This window comes from Propithecus coquereli, unplaced genomic scaffold, assembly GCF_000956105.1.
Source record: "Propithecus coquereli isolate 6110/MARCELLA unplaced genomic scaffold, Pcoq_1.0 Scaffold518, whole genome shotgun sequence".
Classification (NCBI taxonomy): domain Eukaryota; kingdom Metazoa; phylum Chordata; class Mammalia; order Primates; family Indriidae; genus Propithecus; species Propithecus coquereli.
This window is the reverse complement of record NW_012151041.1, coordinates 1154387-1178435: the sequence shown is the minus strand read 5'-3', so window position 1 is coordinate 1178435 and position 24049 is coordinate 1154387. Positions and strand designations below refer to the sequence as shown.

General features: G+C 44.1%; 1 protein-coding gene across 1 annotated transcript in view; it reads right to left on the bottom strand.

The window, feature by feature from the left end:
* The window catches only part of AFAP1 (actin filament associated protein 1), a 134426-nt gene that overhangs the window by 66650 nt on the left and 43727 nt on the right, over positions 1-24049 (bottom strand). The window contains exon 4 of the mRNA XM_012656745.1: positions 10488-10596. Coding sequence (XP_012512199.1) covers positions 10488-10596 — 109 coding nt within the window. The remainder of the gene's footprint in view (positions 1-10487; positions 10597-24049) is intronic.

The window sequence follows — 24049 nt, the reverse complement described above, 5'->3', positions numbered from 1 at the left end:
CACATTTTTACTCCCTGGAAACTGGAGTTTAACTTGCCCTCAGTAATCATGTTTACATTACAATTTCCCTGCAAAGATTCAATACTAAGGGAGAGAACAGAAAGATTTAAAGCTTAAGTTGAATTTTCAATGATAAAAAGAAGCCCAGGCAGGACTTTAAGCAAGAACTGAGGAGACTGAAGAGGCACCTGTGGCAACAGCACTGAGAATGGGCTGGAGCAGGGACCGGTGGAGAGGCATCTACAGCTACGTCAGGAAGACACGTTGAGGCTGGGGCTGAGATGGGCTCAAGGGATGCCAGAAGGGGCTGACTCCAGAGATGCGAAGGGAACAGACCCGCGGGTCTTGGTCACAGATCACAAGGGAGAATGAATGAGGGAGAATGGCCCAGCTTCTCCTCTGTGCTGCTTCATGCAAACCTTCCACATCCCACAGGCGGGTTCTCCTCCATGGCCCCCCAACACCCACAACCCCCAAAACACCAGCATCACCATCTGCCCACCACCCCCATTTCATGGGGCAGCCACGGGTGGCTATTTATATTTTAATTAAAGTCAAATAAAATTAAACACCTAGTTCCACAGTCCCACTCACCACATTCCCAGTGGCTCACCGGGAACACAGGTAAGGACAGTCCTATCGCTGCCGGAGTTCTACCAGACAGCGGGAGGGGACTGAGAGATCCCTGATCTAGGGCAGCACGTTACTACAGAGACAGGGACAGGACAGCGCATGCAGGACGCAGAGAAGACTGAAGAGATCACTCGGAGCTAGATCTGGAAATGAGCTGTTGCCAACCAGACGGAAGAAGAAACACAACGAGCGAAGGCACCGGAAAGTCTCAGACACACATTGCAGAGGCACAGTGGAGCCTGTCACTTTTTCAGCAGCCTTTCAGTGACTGCCACAAAAGCAACGCCCGTGGTTACCCATAAGGGGGAAAGAGAGGGTGTGCTGAGGAAGGGGCGGGGGCTTCTGGGGTTGACAACGTTCCATCCCTGACCTGGGTAGTGATTACGTGGGTGGTTTGCTTTATGGTAAGTTCTTGAGCGTATATTCATATTTTATGTACTTATTGGTAAATATGTTTTATAATAAAAACGGTTTTAAAAAAGTTTAGCATGGCTAGAACACAGGATAAGTGGGGGAGAGTGATGGAACATGGAACAGAGAAGATGGGTGGATGCCAGGCCGCACCCATCACGTGCTGTGCTAAGGTCCGACGTGTACTGAGGGATTTAAGAGGGGAGATGGACATAATCATATTTTTATTTCATAAAGACAATTCTCCTGGAGGACTGTGAACCATCAGAGCTCAGCTCATTCTCTGGAACATCAAGTTCAGAAAATAATGAACATGGGACTGCACACTAGCACAACCTCTGTGGAAAGCAACACAGAGATATCTCGAAGAGCTTCAAGTAGAATTACCATTTGATCCAGCAATCCCATTACTGGGTATCTACCCAAAGGAAAAAAAGACATTGAATAAAAAAAGACATGTGTACTCAAATGTTTATACCAGCACAATTCACAATTGCAAAGATGTGAAAACAACTCAAGTGCCCATCAATACATGAGTGGATTAATAAAATGTGGTATATATATACCATGGAGTTCTACTCAGCCACAAAAAACAATGGTCAGCTAGCACCTCTTATATTATCCTGGATAGAGCTGGAGCCCATTCTACTAAGTGAAGTATCCCAAGAATGGAAAAATAAGCACCACATGTACTCACCACCAAATTGGTATTAACTGATCAACACTTACATGCACATTTAGTAATAACATTCATTGGGTGTTGGGCAGGTGGGAGCGGGGAGTAGGGGATAAGTATATTCACACCTAATGGGTGTGGTGTGCACCATCTGTGGGATAGACACGCTTGAAGCTCTGACTCAGGTGGGACAAAGGCAACAGATGTAACCTAAACATTTGTACCCTCCTAATATGCTGAAATAATAAAAAAAGAAATAAAAACATGTGACAGAACAAAAAAAAAAAGAAAAGAATGAGCAAATAAAGATTTAATGAATGAGTTAGTTACAAATGGGAGAACTACCTTTGATTTCACTCATCCCACAGATAGGTACTGAGCACTTACTGTATGCCAGGCAGTGTTTTTTTCACGTACATCTATATTCCAGGTGCTAGGACAGAGCTGTGCCTCGAATTCGCCAAGGGCTCTCGCACCCATCATCTCACCAGGGATGGGGCACAGATCGTAACTCTTATTCAGAGAAAAGGAAGAATGATGCTCAGAGACTAAGTAATTCACCCAGGACCACAACCCTGAAGAACAACCGGGCTAAAACGTGAATCTAGGTCTTTTAATTTTAAATCAAAATAGTGAACTATGTTCCTGGTAGCCCTTTTCATCCCTGGGAGTGGGCTGAGGTCCACAACCACGACATGACAGTGAGTTCATTGTCTCACCTTCTTCTGAGAGCAGAACTGATAGATTCATTTTTAGAAAAACTTAGGCCCACTTAGCAGGAAACAGAGAACAGCCAGGAGTAACAGCACCTACAGGATAATCAACGCGCTGAACGGCATCCTCAGCTATTGCCCAGTAAAGGGAACAATCTAACTATTCACTCACTCGGTACAGAGCCCCAGCCTCCCAGCAGGTGAACTTCTCCACGTCCTAGGCCACCGGCTTACCTAAGAAAGGCCCAGAATGGGAGAGGAGGGCAAAGAACTCTGACTGCCTTCCAGTCTTATAGTGAGTGGCACAGGTATACACAGAGAGATGAATTGGGAGGGTTTTATGTCAGGGGCAGTCAGAGAGGGTGTTGGTTAGACATCATCAGGTTCTGACATGCAGATGTCTGCACTTTATGTGCAGTGAGCAGGGAGACCAAAGTCAACAATAGAACTGTGTGGATCTGTGTGGAGAGGATGTTGCTGGTTAGGAAATGCTCTTTGTTTTAGCTGGGGCTCTCTAGAGAGATAGAATAAATAGATAGATAGATAGACAGATAGACAGATAGATAGATAGATAGATGATAGATAGATCGATAGTTAGACAGATGGATGGATGAGAAGGGATTTATTAGGATAATTGGCTCAGGCGACTAAGGAGGCTGAGAAGTCCCATGACAGGCCGTCTGCACGCTGCAGAACTTGGGATGGTGGCAGTATGGCTCAGTCCAAGTCCAAAAACCTCAGAACCAGGAAAGCTGATGATGCACTTCTCAGTCTGAGGCAGAAGCCTGAGAGCCCAGGGGGAGGAAGGAAGGGAAAGGAGGGGTGCTGGGGTAAGTCCTGGGGTCCCAGGGACAGAGAGCCTGACATTCTGATGTCCAAGGGCAAAAGAGTGTGTCCCAGCTCCAGGAAGAGAGAGACTAAGCTGCCTTTCCTGTTTTTGTTCTATCTGGGCCCCCCGACTGGATGGTGCCCACCTACACTGAGGGCGGCTCTTCCCCATCTAGTCCGCTCAGACTCATGCGCTAATCTCCTCTGGTAACATGCTCACAGATACACCTCAAAATGATGCTTTACCAGCATGCCCACAGACACACCCCAAAATGATGCTTTACCAGCTCTCTAGGTATTCCTCAATCCAGTCAAGTTAACACCTACAACTAACTGTCACACTCTTCTTCACCAGAAACTATTAATAGTTTCATGGTCAGGAATTGCTATCATAGTACAGTTCTGATAGAACTAAAGAAAGCACCAATAAACTATTATTTTTTAACCATAAAATGTTCATTCCAGAAAAAAAAATAGCATAAAAGCAAAGGCAATACTGAACACACTGCAAATCCGGCAAATCAAAGAGCCAGAAACCAAGCCTTGATAAGGTGGTTATACTATCACAGCTTTCCAAAGGGCCATGTTTTCTCTGCACTCAAATTATGTAAGAACTTATCTTTCAAAGCCACATGAGCTACAGACAGAGGTTAAGTGGTGAGTGAGTGTTGGTGCCCCGTCCACTACCGGTCCTCACCAGGAAGTAGGGGCCCACGGGGACCCTGTCGTGTTCTTTTGCCATATTGGATTCCATGAGGCAAGAAGCAGAAGACCCACCAGGACTCCTGGCTGGTGTGTGACCTCACTTTTCAGAGAAGGGAGGGCAAGAGGCTGAGCAGGAAGACGGCTCTGCTGGGGCAGCAGCTGTGTCAGTCCCTCCTCTCGTAGCTCAAGAGTTGTTAGCATAAAGCTTGGCACAGTGTTAGACATACCACAAAAAACAAAAACTGAATGGAAATTCAGCAGGGAAAAATCAACAGAACAAAGTAAGGAGTGAGTAAAGCACAGCCCGTTCATTCAGCACGGTCATTCATCTATTCAGCAAGTGTCTGTTGAGCTCTTATGTGCCAGACACAAACAGACAAAAACTTTTACCCTCTTTGGTCTTATATTCTATCGGGGGTTGGGGGGAGGAGAGACGATAAACAAAGGAATTACAGGAGGACAGGGATACGTCCAAATGGAATACATTATGAAATTATTAGCTAACTTTTGGAGATGCTCCTTTGGGTTTCAATACTGATCCGTCATAATAATGATGCTCCACACCTGCACCAAGTGTTTCAGATTCACAAAGGGCTTTCCCCTCTGTCGTCTCACCTGCTCCACACAACTCCGTGGAAGCAAGGATCTGAGTGAGGGGACAGGTAGGAGGTAAAGGTGGGTGGGATGGGGGTGCTGCAGAGTCTCGTGAGCCACTGTGAGGACTTACTTTTGGGTGGGATCGAAAACCACTGGGTGGTTCTGAGTAAAGAGCAGATCTGACCTACGTTTTCAAATGGCCAGTCTGAGTTCTAGTTCCCACTCTAGAGGAATATGGTAAATCACTCAATTTCTTTATGACTCAGTCTCTTTAAGATAACCTTGTCTCCTTGTCTCTCTCAGAGTTGTCATGAGGATTAAATGAAGAACACAGAGAAGCTCTTTGTGAACCTGAGAATACTAGAAGCAGGTGTGAAGCACCGGTACGCCTTACACTCCAAGACCAGGCCTGAAGTTCATAATAACCTCCAGACACTGGCTGTACCACGCGACGTATTTCACGTAGACACGTAGCACACCCCACGGAATCATAAATGGCATTTCAACCAGCCCCCTGGAGGAGGGAGAGGGAGGAAAACCAGAAGACAGGAAATTAGAAAGCTGAAAATAAACATGCAATCTAGATCTGAAACAAAGAAAACCAACAAGAGCCACACTGAGTTTGTACCGTGTCAACTTAGCAAAGCTGGAAGTCCACTTCCACCTGCCTGTGTGGTCTGGGCGAGGTGGGCCACAAGAGAAAGTGTCAGGGTCTGGAGGGAGGGAAGGGGCAGCAGGCATTCTCCCTGGGGCCAGTGCAGGTGCCGGGCACTGCCAAGGCTGCTACTGCTGCTACTCGCGGTTCACCGTGCTGGTATGGGGCAACCCCCAACCTGGAGCCCCCAGCTGCCATGGGATCTCCTCCTCTGGCATCTTGGAGTCCTGGGACAGGTACACACACAACTCCACAGCCACGGCCACCTGTGTCTTCTGCAAGTCACCTGTGTCATTAAGTTTGGAGGAAGCCGGAGACAGATGGGTTGCAGTCTGTCCTTGGGGATTGCAGTTTCTCCTTCGTCTCCCCAACCTCAGGCCTGGCTTTTCTCCCACGCTGCCAGACCCACCAGCCACACAGGCCATGGCTGGACCCACCAGCCACACAGGCAACAGCAGCTCCCAGAATTGTGTGAGGTCTAATTCTGAGAATAAGTCTTCTAGTCCATATCACAGTTGTTCTGCTTCTCTGATCAAACCCTGACTGCTCCAGGAATTGGGAATGAACGCCTCTGGCAGGCTCGTACAGGTGATGCTCAGTGCAGGCCTTTGGGATGTGGGGGCACAGTCCCTACTGTCCTCTGAAAACAACTATTTTACTTTTCAGAAACTGCTTTTGGCTGTTGATGCCCTAGCAGAGACTGAATGCTTCACCACGGACACCAAGTTGAAGTGCAACCTGAGCTGCCCATCCAGGAGCACCCCACCATCCAATCAAAGCAGTCTGTGTGACACGGGCTCCTCAGGTCTGGAAGATGTAGGGAAGCTGCACCAGCAAGCAGCTTATGTGTCCCTGCCCCCTAGTCCTGCTGCACTGCCCCTTCGCTTAACAGCGATCCACAAGCATGGCCTAATGGTTTGGTTGATGGTCAAGACCTGATAGGAACTTGATTAGAAAACTCATAGCAAACAGCTTGACCTGTGAGCAGACCTTCCACATGGGCACACAACGTGAATACCTGTGTACCAGGGGGAAGCTTAGCAGAGCGCAACTGCAGCAGAAGAGGCTCTTAGCACTCAGGTGAAGCACGTGACCCACTCACAGCACACAAATCCGTCGGCCTCTATCCTGACTTCTTGTCCAGATGGGCTTATGTACAAGTGGCTCTGGTGGCAGGGATGGAGGTTATACATGGAACTCGGCAATGTGGACTCCACTCATGAAGACTCGCCTGCCCCCAGGCACTTCCGAGAGACTGATATGGCCCTCCAGCCCCCCGCCCCAACACCATTTCTGGGAATATCAGCCGGCCACCTGGCAGCAGATTGTTATCACCAGTCCATCATGAGGAGACCATTAAAGTAAATTTGCCTCCTTTCTCCACAGTGCTCCTGCCCAAAGCACCACCCACAGCCTAAGAACACCCTCGTCACCGTCATAGGATGCCACACAGCATTGCCTCCAACCAAGGAGCTCACTTCACAGCAAATGAAGTACAACAAGGGATTTACGCTCAGGAAAATCACTGGTCTGCCACACTCCCAGCCACTCTGAAGGAGCTGACCCAGTAGGCCAGTAGAACGGTTTCTCGAATATTTAGCTCTAGTGCCAGCCAACTGGCCACATCTCGTGGGTAGTATCTTCCAGACCATCTCCGAGCAGTGTATGTTCTGACGCGGTGGTACAGCTTCTCCCATAGCCAGATGTCACAAGTCCAAGAACCAAGGGGTGAGTGGTAGGGGCTCCTCTCACTATTACCACTGGTGATCCACTAACAAAATCTTTGCTTCCCTTCCCTAAAATTTTGGACTCCGCTGGCCTAAGGCAGGATACAGCGATGGTTAAACTGCAAGTGGAAGCCGCCACCCAGGTTCCTCACGCCAGCACACCAACAGGAAAAGAAAGTGGCTGATGCGGTGGCTGGGGTGACTGATCCTGACCGAGAAGAAACTGTCCCCACACAATGGGAATAGGAAGAACATGTCTGGGACCTGGGAGGTCCCCTCGGCATCCCTTTATTCTCCCATGCCCTTATTAACATTAAGGGACAATTACAACCACCCAACACAGAAAGTCCTACTCATGGCCTGGACCTTTCAGAAAAGGAAGTTGGGTCACCTCACCAATAAGAAACTGTGATCGAACAAGGGGTTTGCTCAGGGTGAGGGGAATATGGAATGGGCAGTACAGGAAGTTATAAATACCAGCGATGACCATTGACCAGCTGTAAAGATGAGGACTGAACTTGTCATGAGCTTTTCTCCCTTATTGGGATGTGGATGTATCTGTCCATGTAGATGCTAACTCTCTCCTCCCTCTCCCAGGCTCCTACCATCTAACCTAAGAGGTGCTAACAGTAGTCAACCTTGCATCTCAGAATTTAAGTTATAGGCACTAGAAGAGAATGAGTGTCACCCAAAGGCTGGATGAAGGGACTCTGTATCCTCTTTGGGGAGTTGGAGAGTTTTCCATTATACGGGCAATAGCTGAATCATGTTAGGATCAAGATGATTTTGCTCTTGTTTTTATTGGAAATCCAGGGTGGTTAAAAGAGGTGTGCATGGATACCAAACTGATGCAAGCTAAACTGTGCTGGTTTTCTACTGTATCAACTTAGCAAGGCTGGAATTACATTTCCCCAAATCCTCTTTCTTGGATGATTCTAGGGTAGGGTGACCCCAGGAGAAATTTGGGAGTGCTGCAGAAAGTAGAGAGGTAGCAGCCCATACACTCTGAAGGTCGGTGTGGGGTACCAAGTGCCACTGCAGCTTACCTGGGCTGTGGCTCACCTGCCAGTCCACCTTGCTGGCACAAGCTCCCACAGGGTCTCCTCCCATCTCCTCTCTGAGTCCTGGGCAACATATGTGTGCAGCTCTGGGAGGCAAGTTCCAGCTTCTCCTGCTGGTCACCTGTGCCATGGGGACTGCAGGAAGTAAGCAGCACGGGCTGCAGCCTGTCCTCTCCTCAGTCCTCATCTAGCCTCTCTCAGGCGTCTTCACCAGCTCCTGCAACCGCGTATGGCTCATTCCTTCAACAAATCCTTTACTCCGTGACATGCACAGTGGGTGTGCTTCTCTGAAGATACCAGAACTGACAAGGGTCGACAAAACTGTTCAAAGTTCATCTCTAACTGAGGGCAGTAAAACCCTGGGCTGAGCTGACAAGTCAACTCAGTGCTGCTGTCCCTCCAGGGAGACGTGGCCACGTCCTCAAGCCATCGACGGAAATTTAAGAGACATTTGACTAGAGAAGCCACAGTGGCCGTCGTTGTTGACTCCGTGTCTCCCCAAACTGAGTTCTTCTGTTCCTCTTCCTTCTGGAATTAGCGCACTGCAAGCTGCCCAGCCATTGGCAGCTGAGGAACAGCTCCACTGAAGAGGACACGCACATCAGCTATGTGGAGCTTCTCAGAATGAAAATTGCCAACAGCCCCCAACATCAAACAGAACCACTCTAGGTTTCCAGCTTGAAAGTACGTTGGGGGAGGGAGGGGAAGGAAGGTGGGAGAAGACCAGAGAGGCAAGCTCCAAATACTAGGAAATACCCTCACCAAAAGAACACTTTTTTTCTTTACTCCTTGCCATTGAACAGAAAGGAACCCAATGAAGTTTTGAATTATATCAAGCCATTTAATTTTTCTCTTTTCTAATTAATCTATCTTCTTAAATAGTTGACACTTAGAAATTATTTAAACATATTTTTGCCAAATAGTCCTTAAACTTAAAATTTTATAGCGCCTTTATCAGAACTATCCCTTTTCCCACTCAGAGTGCAACAGCTGCTTACTGACAGTGGTGACTCTTCTGGTAGAGAGGCAAGAGTGAGCTGGGACAGTCCCTCATCCTCGGGCACACAATCCAGCTGGCGTGACTCTTGTATAGCCCCTCTTCACAGACAGATATGCCAATGGGAAAATCTACAACAATCTAACAATCAGGTTAGATTCTGCTTTGCTGGAAGCTACGCTTGTTTATTGTCAGGGAAGAGAAAGACCAAAAACACAAAGTCTCTACGTAGCCGAGATTTCAGGTAACATTAAAACCACTTTAAGAGGAAGGAGAGAATTTCCCTAACTAGACAGAAGAGGTCAGACACCATGGCATGAAAAGTCAACAGACTGGAAGCCTCTTGGTTAAAATCAGCAAGCACTCTTTCACCTTCCACTTACCTATCTTTTATAAAGCAAAGCAAGCTGGACTCCCTAAGTCGATACCCTCAGATACTCTACTTTATCATCTTTGCGAGACAACAGCACACTGCCTGACAGATGCTGACAGGAGATATAAAGCCAACAATTCAAAGTACATTTCACAGATAGTGCTAGAGAGGTTTCCAATGTCAGCATGTCATTCTTCCTCTGAACTTGAAAGCTGGGTACTAACAAAGGGGCACATCTGAGGGTTACCAGCAGGCAACTACCTGGAGCCACAAGGACTGCAACTTAGGCAAAATGTTCTGGTAGGCAGGCTTGGTGGCTCACGCCTATAACCCCAGCAAATGGGGAGGCCAAGGCAGAGGATCACTTGAGCCCAGGAGTTCAAGACCAGCCCGGGCAACATGGTGAGACACCTCTCTACAAAAAATTTTAAAAATTATCTGGGCGTGGTGGCACATGCCTGTAGTCCCAGCTATTTAGGAGGCTGAGGCAGGAGGATCATGTGAGTCCAGGAATTTGAGGCTGCAGTGAGCTATGATTGTGCTACTGCACTCTAGTCCAGGCAACAGAGGAAGACTATATCTCAAAAAAAAAAAAATTCTGGTAAAATCTATATAAAAAAAAGAAACAAACAAACAAAAGTCTATGACAAAGATGCCTATTTGTGTTGCACTTAATTATTTTTAACCTGACAGTCAGCCTGGTAGAAAATGCTCTGATAACGCCAGAGTGGACGCAGCCCAAGGGGGACACGCTCTACTCAAAGGCTAAGGGGAGGGGGCTGTGGCACCCACGAAAACAGACCACAAAATGCCGTTTCTCCTCTGCCAAAGGGAACACATTTCATTTGCTGATGCTTGTTCCTGGACACTAAGGCCTCCCTACCTCTGAGTCACCAGGAAGAGGACCGTCGGAACAACGGCCCCCGGAGGCACTCTAGCCTCTTCCACCCCTTTCTGTAGTTACCACCTCGGTGGGCTCAGAGTTTGCTCAGCCCCACATCTCCATCGTGTTGCACGATGCCCCTGTTCCCTTCACGTCCAGAAAGGGGCCGGGCCCTCCAGCAGTCCTCTAAATAAGGGACCAGCTGGGCCACACAGAGCCCCCACTCACTTGACGTGATGTACTCCGGAGCTTTTCCAGGGCTCAGGGGCACAGCTTCCTCGTAATAACCTTCTGGGAGGGAGGATGTCGGTAATGGTGGAGGCCCACTGTCAGGAGGCTGCGGGAGGGAAAAAAGGAAAAACAACGCAGAAATTAGCATGACTGCTAGAGGGAAATTCTGTACTTCCAGTTAACAGGTTCGAGCCAGCATTTTCCTCTTTCCTTTGAAATGTCTATGGCAATAAAGAATCTTGTCCTATAAAGAGGTTTGGAAGGCCGGTTCCCAATGTGTCTCTGCTACTTTCCTGCTTGCGTCCACCCAGCCCTGACCTGTGCCATCCAGGCCCGCCTACTTGCGGGGCTCCACAAGTGTGCAATGCGGCCTCACTCCTGCCTCACTCACTTCCCCTCCCAACACGGGACGGGGCCCTTCCCCGGGTCTGAGGGGGCTGCTGAGCTCATCTTCGCCCCCACAACACTCACCGCCACCGACCCTCCCAGACCTGACGCCGACTCTTCCCCACAGCCACGCCACTCGGGCCGTGAGCACCCGCAACCCAGCACTCTTCAGGTCTGCCTTGTGTTCCTCACAGAGAAAGCACTAGTCCACACTGCCTGAATTACTGAGTGAGGTTTGCCCACATTCTCACCATATTCCTAATATGTGCCAGGAAAACTTTTTAAAAAAGTGCATATCACCTAGGAGCCACTCTCTGACAGAAAGTGGAAGTTATTCTCTGCAGAGGGAATCTGCTCCTTACTGAAACCAATCGTATCACAGTCTCTTGACGAGCTCAGAGACTGAGGCACTCTCTGGTGGTGAAGTCAGAACCTCGGACTGTGGAAGGGCGGGGGGTTCGTTCCACACCCCAGGACGATCCAGATTCCACCTGGCCTTCAAGACTCAGCTGAAGTCCCCTTCTTGTCTTAAACTTTCCTGATGGCTCTAATCCACACCAACCTGTCCTTCCCACGAACACCTACAGGATTTGCTGGCCATGTCTTTCACTGGTCCTTCTGCTAACAGAGAAGGTCAACAATGGGAAGGAAAGTCGGCATCCGCCGAGCACCTGCTGTCTGCCTGGAGCCGCACTAGACGCTTCTGCACTGTCACGGGGGCATCACTCAATCCATGCAGGAATCCATCCGGGCACTTACTATACATTGCCTTATATTTTACAAACATAGTAAATGAGGCTCAGAATCTAAAACCACCTTCTCAAAATCAGACACTAGTATATGACAGAGATGGGGTTTTCAGACACCAGGCGTGCCTGCTAAACACATTCTGGTACTCACATTCTCTTTCCTTTTATCTGTTAACAGTGTGCAGCTATTTCACCTATCTATATTCTGTAAAACTGAGAAGAGGTATGTCACAGCGAACAGAACAAGGTCTACCAAGTTAAGGTTCCAAGTAGAACAACATTCCAATGAAATTACAGTTTGTTGGTTTGTTTGTTTGTTTTTTAATGTCGACTCTCTAGAACGTGAGCCTCCATCACTTTCCGTGTAACTCACCCATGAAGTCCTTTGTGGAAGGCTGATCACCCACAGCACATTCAACCCACTCCCTCCTCTCGCTCACTCGAGATCACCCGCACAACGCCCGTGTCCTGACGACAGCTCTCCCACTTCCACCCCAGTCCTATTCCCCAGGCTAAATAACTCCAACTCCTCCGCACTCCCAGCAGAAAGCTGATTTCCTGGACAGTCATCACTCTGTGGTCTAATTGCTGGACCATATCCAGGTCATTCGTATCTTCCTAAGAAGCAGTTCTTAAAATGGAACTTGATATACCCCGCTCGGCACCAGGAGAGGTTTGTAGCAGAGTCCACACCCAGGTTAAAACCTCTGCTAGTTGCTTTTAGAAAAGAGTGGTTTGATTCACTGAGTTTCTTTTATTCATGAAATGCAGGGTGTTCCAACTTCCTGTTAGTGTGGTGAAACAGTCAAATTATTCATGTCCCGCAGAAGCATTACAAATAGTTGAATCAAAGAAATGCTTGTTAAGTAGCACAAGTCAGCCTCCCTGCCTGAGGGCTGCGAGTAACACAAAGGTGTTGGGGCAAAGAGCTTACTCTCTAAAGGGATGGGATTTCTGTACAGATGCTTCCACACCCTATTGGTGGGTGTATATCTGGCACAACCTTTTGAGAGATATGCCCTTAGATGCAATAATTTCACTTGTAGAAATATATAGGCCAAGACGACCAATTGGGCACATGAGAAAAAAAGGTATAGGAATGTCCAATAAAAATTTATTTAGCAAAATCTAAAAACAATCTAAATGTTCATCAAGAGAGGAATGCTTAGATATATTATTACGTCCACAGACATTTAATAGGATAATGCATGTGTACATTTACTAAAAAAATCTCTACTAGATATTATTGAATAAAAGAAAACAGGTGTACTATGATTCGTTTACATAAAATCTGTGTGTTTCTGCTTATATACATACAAGGACAGTCATTTGCCAAAAATTTTAATAACGGGTACCTCTTTTTTAAATACATACCTAATAGCTTGAATTTTCTGCATGGTATTTATCACTTCTGAAATCATGAAAAAAAAATCAAACTATTTTCACTTTGAAATAATACCCCTCAAAAAATATTAATAATCTGCTAGAAACACTCTACTCTCAAATACCGTTTATCCTTGAAATCTGCCACATGGTTTCAGACACATACAGCTTGTTAAAGTCAAACAAGAGAGTCTGAAAAGAGGAACCCAAACTGTTATTCAGTGCCAGAGCTTTCAGGGGAAAAAATGTTTTCAGATCTTTTCCAATAGATAAGAATCCACTGAAATCAAAATTAACAGAAATTTTAAAAAGTATAAATAGGGAAGACAGGTTTTCAAAAGGGATCACAAGAAACCAGCAGACAGGCAGGAAATGAGTGTAAAATGAAAACAATGACAACTCGGACACACAGCGTGTGTCCCGTCTAGGTCCGGTGTGGCTCCTGGGCCTGTGCAACCTTCCCAGAGCTCTGAGCCCCAGTTTCCTCACCTGTAAATGACAGTGTTGCCTCATAACAATCTCCAGAATCTCCAATTCTAGTATTCTTATAAAGTCACAAGTCCAGGCCAGGTACGGTGGCTAACATCTGTAATCCCAGCACATTGGGAGGCCAAGACGAAAAGATCACTTAAGGCCGAAGTTTGAGACCAGCCCGGGCAACATAGTGAGACCCCATCTCTACAAAATATTAAAAAAATTAGCCGGGCATGGTGATGTGCACCTGTAGTCCCAGATATTCAGGAGGCTGAGGCAGGAGGATCACTTGAGCCCAGGAGTTCAAGTTTACAGTGAGCTATGATCACACCACTGCACTCTAACCTGGGTGACAGAGAAAGACCAAGTCTCAAATAAAATTACAGGTCAATAGACAATAAAGCCAACTTTACTTCTTTTAAAATATGAGTGAGAACTGACCTTGTGCCTTCACCAAAGGATAAACAACATGAGAATCTTTGGTCAGAGCAGGTCCTTCAAATGTACCCATTTTGACAGTGACATTACTTACCTACCTTAAGGTATTGCAACCTTCTTTAAGGTCTCCCTTCAGGTCTTATTAGAGAAAACCAGTATTTACAACAGCACAGTAATATGATTTATAGGCTTGGCTGGCTTACAATACTGACTATAATTTTAATTCTCATCTTTTGGGGCAAAAAAACCATTAGTATTTACCTTTGCCACTTTAAGAACAAGCTACACAGAGAATTCTTTTTCCGTTGGTAATAATAATAATAACAAGTTACTATGTTCATAGAATTGTGTGGTATAAACACAATAATAATAATTACCACTATTACTACAGGTAGAGTGTCCCTTATCTAAAATGCTTAGGACCAGAAGTGTTTCAGATCTAGGATTTTTTTGGATTTTGAAATATTTGCATTATAAACTTAACAGGTGGGCATCCCAAATCCAAAAATCCTAAATCAGAAATGCTCCAAAATCCAAAACTTCTTGAATGCCAACATGACGCTCAAAGGAAATGCTCATTTTGGATTTTCAGATTTGGGATACTCAACCTGATTTGCTGTTTGCCTACGATGTGCCAGATGTTGTCCTGGGATACTTTCTGTATGTATTTTCTCTCGTTCAGGAAATAACACTGAGATATCAGTATTTCAACTGTGACTTCACAAATGAGGAACCTACGGCTGAAGAGATTAAAGGCCCTAACTGGGGTCTATGCCTGCTCTCTGGTAGTGGAGAAGCCAGAAGTCAGCCAGAGTGGGTACTGCCTGCTGAGCGGGCTCACTACTGCCTCCCTCAGCACCTGACACGCAGGTGGCTGGGCGGAACAGGATGGAAGGAAGGAACTAACCAACCCACCAAGACTGCTTTCCATATCACACAGCACAACAGGACCCGTTTCTTAAGGAAGACTGGCCTTCCATGCTGTTACATCAGCACCAACGTCTCTGCACCTGCTGGCGCTCTTCTCACCTGGCACCCTGCCTCTCTGCTGCTGCCCACGGCTTCCCTCCTCCTACCCTGATTTATTACTCAGTCCTTTCCACAAGAAACGCCAATAAATTATGAGACCTGATCTGAGCCGAGAAAATTATAAGCCTAGAATTTGGACTCACTTTCCGACTTTAATTCTATACAAACAGTGATGCATCCAGATTCTGTTTTTCTGGTGACCATGATTAAAATCTGTTAAGAGTAACAGTCAAAAATTATATACTCTGAAATAAGAAAATTAGTGTTCAAGTTTTAATTCCATCACATTTCAGCAAAACCCTTTTCTAGCTGGCCCGAGTATTTCAGCAGCACTGCATGGCATTTGTGCCATAATCTAAAATTCCTGGGCTACAGCTCATTCTTTAAGAAGCTATCCGTGCTGCCGAGGGAAATGGATGATTGGATTAAAGTCATTTTCAGTAGATAATAATATTTTTATATTAATAGTTTAAACTGTAAAAATGGTTTCAATCCTAACACCAAGAATTTCGTACATACTCTTCTTGGCAAAATAAAAGACTTTATCCAAGTTACGCGCCATTCCATTCTGGTCACTATTTAATTTGCATTCCACGCAGCACTTGAGTAAACACTGGGAAAATAGTCACACATATTTTCTTAAGTTTTCTCTCATTTTATTTGTGCATGACAAAGAATTAAAGCCCCGTGGGGCCAGGTCATCTCCCCCTTCTTTTCTATCTGTAGGTAGGCATCCAGATGGACAGCCAAACAGTGCAGCAGGAGTTTAAGCAGGATATGGGTCTGGAATCCAGTCGCAGAGTGAATTTAAGATAAAGATGCCACTGGGAGTGCACACGAGCCGGAACTCTGAGATTGGCGACAGACAAGGGAAGAAAGGGGAACAAGATGGTTCACATCCTCTAAAAGAACTACATCTTACTCCACATGGAAGTAAATGGTTTTGTTTTGAATCGTGGGCTTTAGCCTCAACTCTGCAAGTGGTAACATACCTACTTTTGTCACATAATCTCGGAGAGCCTCATAATCTCATCTGTCAAACCGAGATCACAGGGCTGCCGTGAAAGTACTTTAGAAAGGATGAAATGCAATCAACAGACAAGGGGGTAAGGGCTGGTCTCCAACTCTACAGTTTCACAGAAAGTAGAGTGGGGGATTCCCAGGGCTGGGGGTGTGCGGGAGCTGGTGTCTATTGGGGACAGAGTTTCAGTTTGGAAAGATGAAAAAGTATTAGAAACGGGTGGTGCTGATGGTGGCACAATAGTGTGAATGTACTTAAAACCCCTGAACAGTACACTTAAAAATGGTTAAAATGGTAAATTTTGTTATGTATATTTTTACCACAATAAAAGAAAACTTCACTGTTACCTGATGACGTAAAAAGACAGAAAATTTATATAAGTGCTAGCTTTAAAATATCAAAGAATTAAGTTGTTTTCCTCTACCCCAGGTTAAGTTACTAAATAAAAACATGTCCAGAAAATGCCTTGTTCGGGTACTATGCCCCCAAAAGGAGTCGACCTTGCTCTTCTTTCTTCTCAATAACAAAGATCCGAGATATTCCTGGGTTCAGACTCAATGCTATTCTGAAGACAGGGCAGGAAATGAAGTACTGAGGGTGCTTGTCTGGGTTAAACCCCTTCGGTGAAAGGGCGGCTTTCGAGCTGGGCGGCGGGGCGCAGCGGCCAACGTCAACACAGATGGGATTCATTTCCCAAAGAGCCAGGCTCGCCTCTTCAAATGCTCTCTCAGCACTTGTTACATACTAAGCACAGTCAGTTTGATAGCTGCACAACTCTCAGTATGAAACAAAAACAAAAATCTTTTGAAAGGCATGTCTTTTCATACATACGCATATTTTGGCCTATCCCAGTGTCCCCTTGAAAAGCAAAGAGCTAAAGCAGAGTGTTAAACACGCTGCACACCACACTGTGATTACAGAGATGCAGGAGAGGTTCTAAATTTCCACACAACAGACACACCTACACCCCTAGGAGCACATCCAAAGAGACAATAGCCATGTAGAAGGAATCACAGTTCATAGGGACACTGGAGGCTGCTGCCGCGCTTACTCTGAGGGCAAAATAGTGACACGAAAATATTCCCTTCTTCTGTAAAAGCATCATCAACATTATGAAACTGACTTTTTGACATGCTTCCATCATCAGTATTTTCTACATATTATACAAAGTGAGAAATACAAAAAAAAGTATAAGAAACAAAGAACATCTTCCAAAGCTTAAAACTGAGGCTAAAAAATGTCAAGAGATAGTTAATAGCTGCATGAAGCACTGTTAGGCACTAAAAGGGATGAAAAAAGATAAGTCCTATTCCCTAAAGAGTTTATAACAAATAACTATGATAAAAGGTTCAATATGTACCAGAAAAGAGGTAAAAATAAAATGCAATGTGGTTCAGTGTACGAGAAATAACAACTAGCTGAAGTAAATCATAAATTTAAAAAACGTCCTCCAATGGTTTACTTTGAGGACAAAGTTTGCTTTGATGACAAATTCCAAACTTCTCTGCATGGCCTGCAGGTCCTTCCTAATGTAGCCCGTGCAGAGAATTGTGGCCTCACCTGCAGGCTTCCCACCCAAACCCCACTCTCCCACAACGCAGAGTTGCCTGCAGTGCTCCCCGTATACCTGGCTCTGTTGCTGGCTTGTGCCTTAATTTTCGGCAGCCCTCCACCTGGCTCTGCTGCCTGCCCATTCCGTCTTGACTCCACTGTAAGCAAATTCTCCTAAAAGTCAATATGCCAATAACAAATGACCAACTGGCCAAAAAACAATTCATCAAAGGCAAACTTAATTTACTGAGTGTCTGGCTTACTTGCTGAATAACAAATTCACTGAAAAACTATCAGAAAAATATAGTAGAGCTATCTTAACCAAGTTCCACCTAACCAACTCACGAGTTGACACGTGTTCTGCACTCCCTCTATAAAATGCGACTGAGGTTCCTGAAATGCTAAACATTAGTGGCCAACAGCCTCCTCGCTCAAGTGCCTTCCAAATAGTCCCACCTGTTGGGCTGCTTATTTACTAAGAGTCAGCTTTGTTCTTTCAATTCTTATTACTATAATTATTTACTTTAATTTGATCATTACATAAATAAATCAATGAAAAAAATAAGTGCACAAAGAGAGTTGATGATTCTCTGAAATGCTTTAGATAGGTTCAGTCAAAACAAACTGAAGGGACGGCTGGGGCAGACATCAGGCCCCAACTTGCCAGCCTTGGACTCTAGGACCTACACCAGCGGGCCCCTGGGGCCTGACGCTTTCAGCCTTGAACTGGGAGTTACACCATCGGCTTTCCTGGTTCAGAGGACTTTGGACTGAACCGAGCCACACTACCAGCATCCCAGGGCCTCCAGCGTGCAGACGGCCTGTCATGGGCCTTCTCAGCCACCATAATCACGTGAGCCAATTCCCCGAATAAGTCCCCCTCATGTATATAGACACACATATCCTATTGGTTCTGTCTCTCTGGAACCCTAACGCTGATTTGGGACTACAGAAGCCGAATATCACTCCTTTTTTACTGTATCCTTTACAACAAAACAGAAGAGATCTGTGAAATTGTTCCTTCACAAAAAAGCTGAGATTAAGAGTATGGGGCTACTTATGGTGAAAAAGTTTAAACACTAATTATTATTGGTGCAGCAAAAGCAGAAAATCGCTTAATTGCAACAGCCAAGCAATAATCAGACTTTCAAATGGACAGCATATACTTACAAAATTTGTAGACCACAACCATTCTCCAACTATAAGTGCAGCAAGTATTTCAAAGATCACAGAAGTGAAAACAGCAGCAAAAAATACAGAGTCTCCCCTGCCAAATTATTCAGTGGTATATGACTTCTGCCCCTTCACACATAGCACAATTTGCTATGCTAAGTATTTCATCTTCCTGTGATTTCCACAACTGGAGCTATAAACTGTGTAGAGACTTTGAGAGAGTTCTAATATGTTTTACACATTTTTTGCCAATCTGCCCCCATGAAAGTACATTATCGCAATGTTGACTGTTTCAAGTATTGTGTGTGTATATAAAAATGTTGAAACTTCTTCAGTAAATGAAGAGATCTCCTTCTTATACATGTGCATTTATGAAAGATAAAATTTCTTCAGATCTCAGCTCTCTGGGTGACTACACATGTGGTGGTGACCCACCAAGGGTTTTGAGCATTCTCGTCCAAAGACTTAGGTTGTTCGTCACAGTGTTTCAGATGACTGCAGTTATGAAGCTGGGTGCACACATCTATCAACCCTAGTGATATGCGCTTATATATTTCCCTTTTTGATCTATTTCTTTATGAACACAGTTCATCTGCTCTCAACTGTTATACCCATGTAACTGTCATTAGTACACCTGAGTGTTTATGCTTGGGAAGATACTGTGTTTTTTTTCATTCTACCCTTCATTTATTATTTGTAATGTTTTCCCCAATAGTAAAAAATCTGGCTGTAGTTATTTGGAATATATTTACTCATTAGTTCCATCATACATTACAAAGTAGTTTTAGCAGTGCTATCCCTTATCAACATATAAACAAATTTACTAACATAAATTACTTTTATTAACATTGTCTAGTCCTTTTTCTTTTCTTTTCTTTCTTTTTTTTTTTTTGCATGGCCCAAGCCATTATTTTTTTTTTAATTTCAGAATATTATGGGGGTACAAACATTTTGGTTGCATATAGTGCCTTTGCCTTGCCCCAGCCAGGGCTACAAGTGTGCCCTTCCTCCATACAGTATATTCCGCATCCATTAGTTGTGAATTTACCCACCCCCATCTTCCCTCCCACCTAACCGGCACCCAATGAATATTACTACCATGTGAGCACCTTAGTGTTGATCAGTTAGTACCAATTTGATGGTGAGTACAGGTGGTGCTTGTTTTTCCATTCTTATGATACCTCACTTCAAAGGATGGGCTCCAGCTCTATCCAGGATAATATAAGAAGTTCTAGTTCACCATTGTTTTTTGTAGTCGAGTAGAACTCCATGGTATACATATACCACATTTTATTAATCCACTCACGTATTGATGGGCACTGGGGCTGCTTCCACATCTTTGCAATTGTAATTGTGCTGCCATAAACATTCGAGTGCAGATGTCTTTATTATAGAATGCCTTTTTTTTCCTTTGGGTAGATGCCTAGTAGTGAGATTGCTGGATCAAATGGTATTTCTATTTTTAGCTCTTTGAGATATCTCCAAATTACTTTCCACAGGGATTGTACTAATTTGCAGTCCCACCACCAGTGTATGAGTGTTCCTATCTCTCCACATCCATACCAGCATTTGTTGTTTGGGGACTTTTTGATAAAGGCCATTCTCACTGGAGTTAGGTGATATCTCATTGTGGTTTTCATTTGGATTTTCCTGATGATTAGAGATGTTGAACACTTTTTTATGTCTGCTGGCCATTATTCTGTCTTCTTTTGAAAACTCTCTGTTCATGTCCTTTGCCCATTTATTGATGGGGTTGTTTGATTTTTTCTTGTTAATTTTCTTCAGTTCTGTAGAGATTCTTGTTATCGGCCCTTTATCGGATGTGTAAAATGCAAATATTTTCTCCCATTTTGTAGGTTGTCTATTTGCTCTAATGATAGTTTCCTTGGCTGTGCAGAAGCTTTTTAATTTGATCAGGTCCCATTTATTTATTTTTGTTGCTGCTGTGATTGCTTTGGGGGTCTTCTTCATAAATTCTTTGCCTAGGCCAATGTCTGTAAGAGTTTTCCCAACATTTTCTTCTATAATGCTTAAGGTTTCATGCCTTAGGTTTAAGTCTCTTATCCATCGTGAGTTGATATTTGTAAGAGGTGAGAGGTGGGGATCCAGTTTCAATCTTCTGCATGTGGTTATCCAGTTTTCCCAGCACCATTTATTGAATAGAGATTCTTTTCCCCAATGTATATTTTTGTCTGCTTTGTCAAAGATTAGATGACAATGTGAGGATGGTTTTACATCTGGGTTCTCAGTCCTATTCCAAAGGTCTGTATCTCTGTTCTTGTGCCAGTACCATGCTGTTTTGGTTACTATAGCCTTGCAGTAAAGCTTGAAGACTGGTAGGCTGATGCCTCCCAATTAGTTCTTTTTGCTTAAGATTGCTTTGTCTATACGAGGTCTTCTCTGGTTTCATACGAAGCAGGGAATTATTTTTTCTAGATCTGTAAAGAATGATGATGGTATTTTGATAGGGATTGCATTAATTTCATAGATCACTTTAGGTAGTGTGGACATTTTAACAATATTGATTCTGCCAATCCATGAGCATGGCAGGGTTTTCCATCTGCTTACATCTTCTACAATTTCTTTTCTCAGTCTTTCGTAGTCCTCCCTATATATGTCTCTCACCCCCTTCATTAAATATATTCCTAATTATTTAATTCTCTTTGATGCTACTGAGAAAGGTGCTGTGTCTTTGATTTGATTTTCGGCTGGACTATTATTGGCATATATGGATGCCACTGATTTGTGTGCAAAGATATTGTTATTACTGCCTATTTTATTGTATAAAGTGGCCTATGAAGTGTCTACCATGTTTTTACATTGGCCAAATAAACTCTCTTTTAAAAATGTTTTATAAAATGGGGGAAAAAATCTATTTGATTAGCTATTGGCACATCAACGATAAAAGAATAGAGAAGCATTAATAAAATTCTAGGGATTCTAAACTCAGATCATGTCACAAAAACTGGAAATTAACAATGTAATCATAGGCTGGGTGTGGTAGGTCACGCCTGTAATACTAGCACTTTGTGAGGCAGAAGTGGGAGGATCACTTGAGGCCAGGAGTTGAAGACAAGCCTGGGCAACATAGCAAGACCTCATCTCTACAAAAAAATTTTTTTAATTGGCTGGGCATGGTGGTGCATGTCTGTAGTCCCAGCTACTCAGGAGGCTGAGGCAGAAGGATCACTTGAGCTCAGTTGTTGGAGGTTACAGTGAGTTATGATGACCCCACTGCACTCTGACTAAGGCGACAGAGTGAGACCCTGTCTCAAAAACAAACAAACAAAAAATAATGTAATCATGTGTACAGATTATGCAGAAAGGCAAGCAGAATCCCATGAGTAGCCTCATACTCAAAGAATGTAACCCTTGGCCCTGTATGAAAAACACAGGAGTTTTACAGCAGGTAACAGCATGGTTTGGATGTTGAGGGAAACGTTCTCTTGATACTCATGCACGAGACACCAGGAAGGAGAAATTACCCACTGACCAAACTGTTACTCAAAAGTTATTTGTTTAAACTTAAAATATTTAAAGCGTATGTATACCTCTTTTAAAAATTTCTCCCTTACCCCACATTTCTGATTGACCAACTAGGTCTGATGACACCAGTAGGAGAGCTTCTCTGTTTGCCATGGCCAGTTTGCAGCCAAAGGCGGGAGCAGAGCCTAGGCTGGGGAAGAGTGAGAGGCAAGGAGAGGAGAAAGGAGAAAAGGAAAATGAATGAATTTATGAGCAAGAACCTGTATCTAAAGAAAAATACATAGAAATAGACAGATGATTCAATGGTTGAAAATGGGAGAAAACATTGACTGGGCATGAGTACTCTCCCATCTGAAACTGGCATCCACACGGATATTCACTCCTTTTGGCTGGCACACCTGGGACATGTAGTTTAATACGACCAGCTGGGATAGCACTTTAGAAGCACTGGAGAAGAGTCCATGAAATTCATATATCCACTGTGACCCTTCTGAAATTGTCCATATTAAAATAATGTAGAGCAATAAGGTATAAATAGTAATCAAGATCTGATTTTTATAAAAGTATAGATAGAGCCAGAAGTTAACTAGCCATTGTTCCTAACTTCCTTACTGCTGTGACTGGTTACTGCTTAATGGCACTATCCTCCCTGACAGGTGCAAGATTGTGACTTCCCCCTTAATTCTCTAGATAACACTGCTATTTGAAAGCCTAAGACTGGTGCTTCTATAGATAACATTGCTATCGTAAAGCCCCAGACTTGTGATTCCATAGATAACACTGCTATTGTAAAGCTTAAGACTGGTCTTTGAGGTATTGTTCAGACTCTGCCTTCCAGAGGACCCACTGACATGGGAACAAATCCAACAGCCTTGAGACCCCCCACCCAGGAAATCTCTCAACTGAGAAGATAATATCTGCATCCCAATCCTATGAGTTCATCCCCCACCAAGCAGCAGGCCCAATTCTCTAGCCCTTTGTTTCCCAAACCTCCTTAAAAAGCTTAGTCCCCAAATTTTCAAGGAGATGGATTTGAGAAATTACTCCCATCTCCTTGCTTGGCACCTTGCAAAATAAAACTTTCTCCGCTGCAACACCTGCTTTCTCAGTGTATTGGGTTCCTCTTAAGCAGCAGGCAATGAACCTGGTGGGCTGTGACATTTTTGGATGCTCCTAGATGTCTATAACTTGCCCTCAATCTCAAAACACCTTTCCCAATATAAAATGTGATGATGTACTACAAGACACAGCATATTAAGACATATCACAGGAGAGCCACACAGGCTTAAGACAAGCTTAGAAAGATAAACCAGAAAAATTAGAAAATTATTAGAAAAATAAACCAGAAGATTAAAAAAACAAGAAATTAATGAACTACTGATTTCACATCTAGTTCTTCATCTTTCAGATAAACATTATATCAATGAATAGGATTGATATTGTTGAATTACATACTTTTGGACTCTTACTTTCATACTATATCTAAAAATAGCAAGTGAGATCATGAAAAAAGTAAAAACCTAATCAAACCATATAAGTTTCTACAACAAACAGGATGAGAGTTAAAAAAATAAAATGAATAAAAAGAAGTTTATACAGAACAACTATATCATACATATCTTTTAAAAAAGCACTAGCCATATAATAAAAAGAAAAATAGGTTATATTAAGAACTTCTATTCATCAAAATACATCATTAGAAGAGTGAAAAGTCAAGAAGTGCAGGGGAGGCCGGGCGCGGTGGCTCACGCCTGTAATCCTACCACTCTGGGAGGCCGAGGCGGGCGGATTGTTTGAGCTCAGGTGTTCGAGACCAGCCTGAGCAAGAGCGAGACCCCGTCTGCACTAAAAATAGAAAGAAATTAATC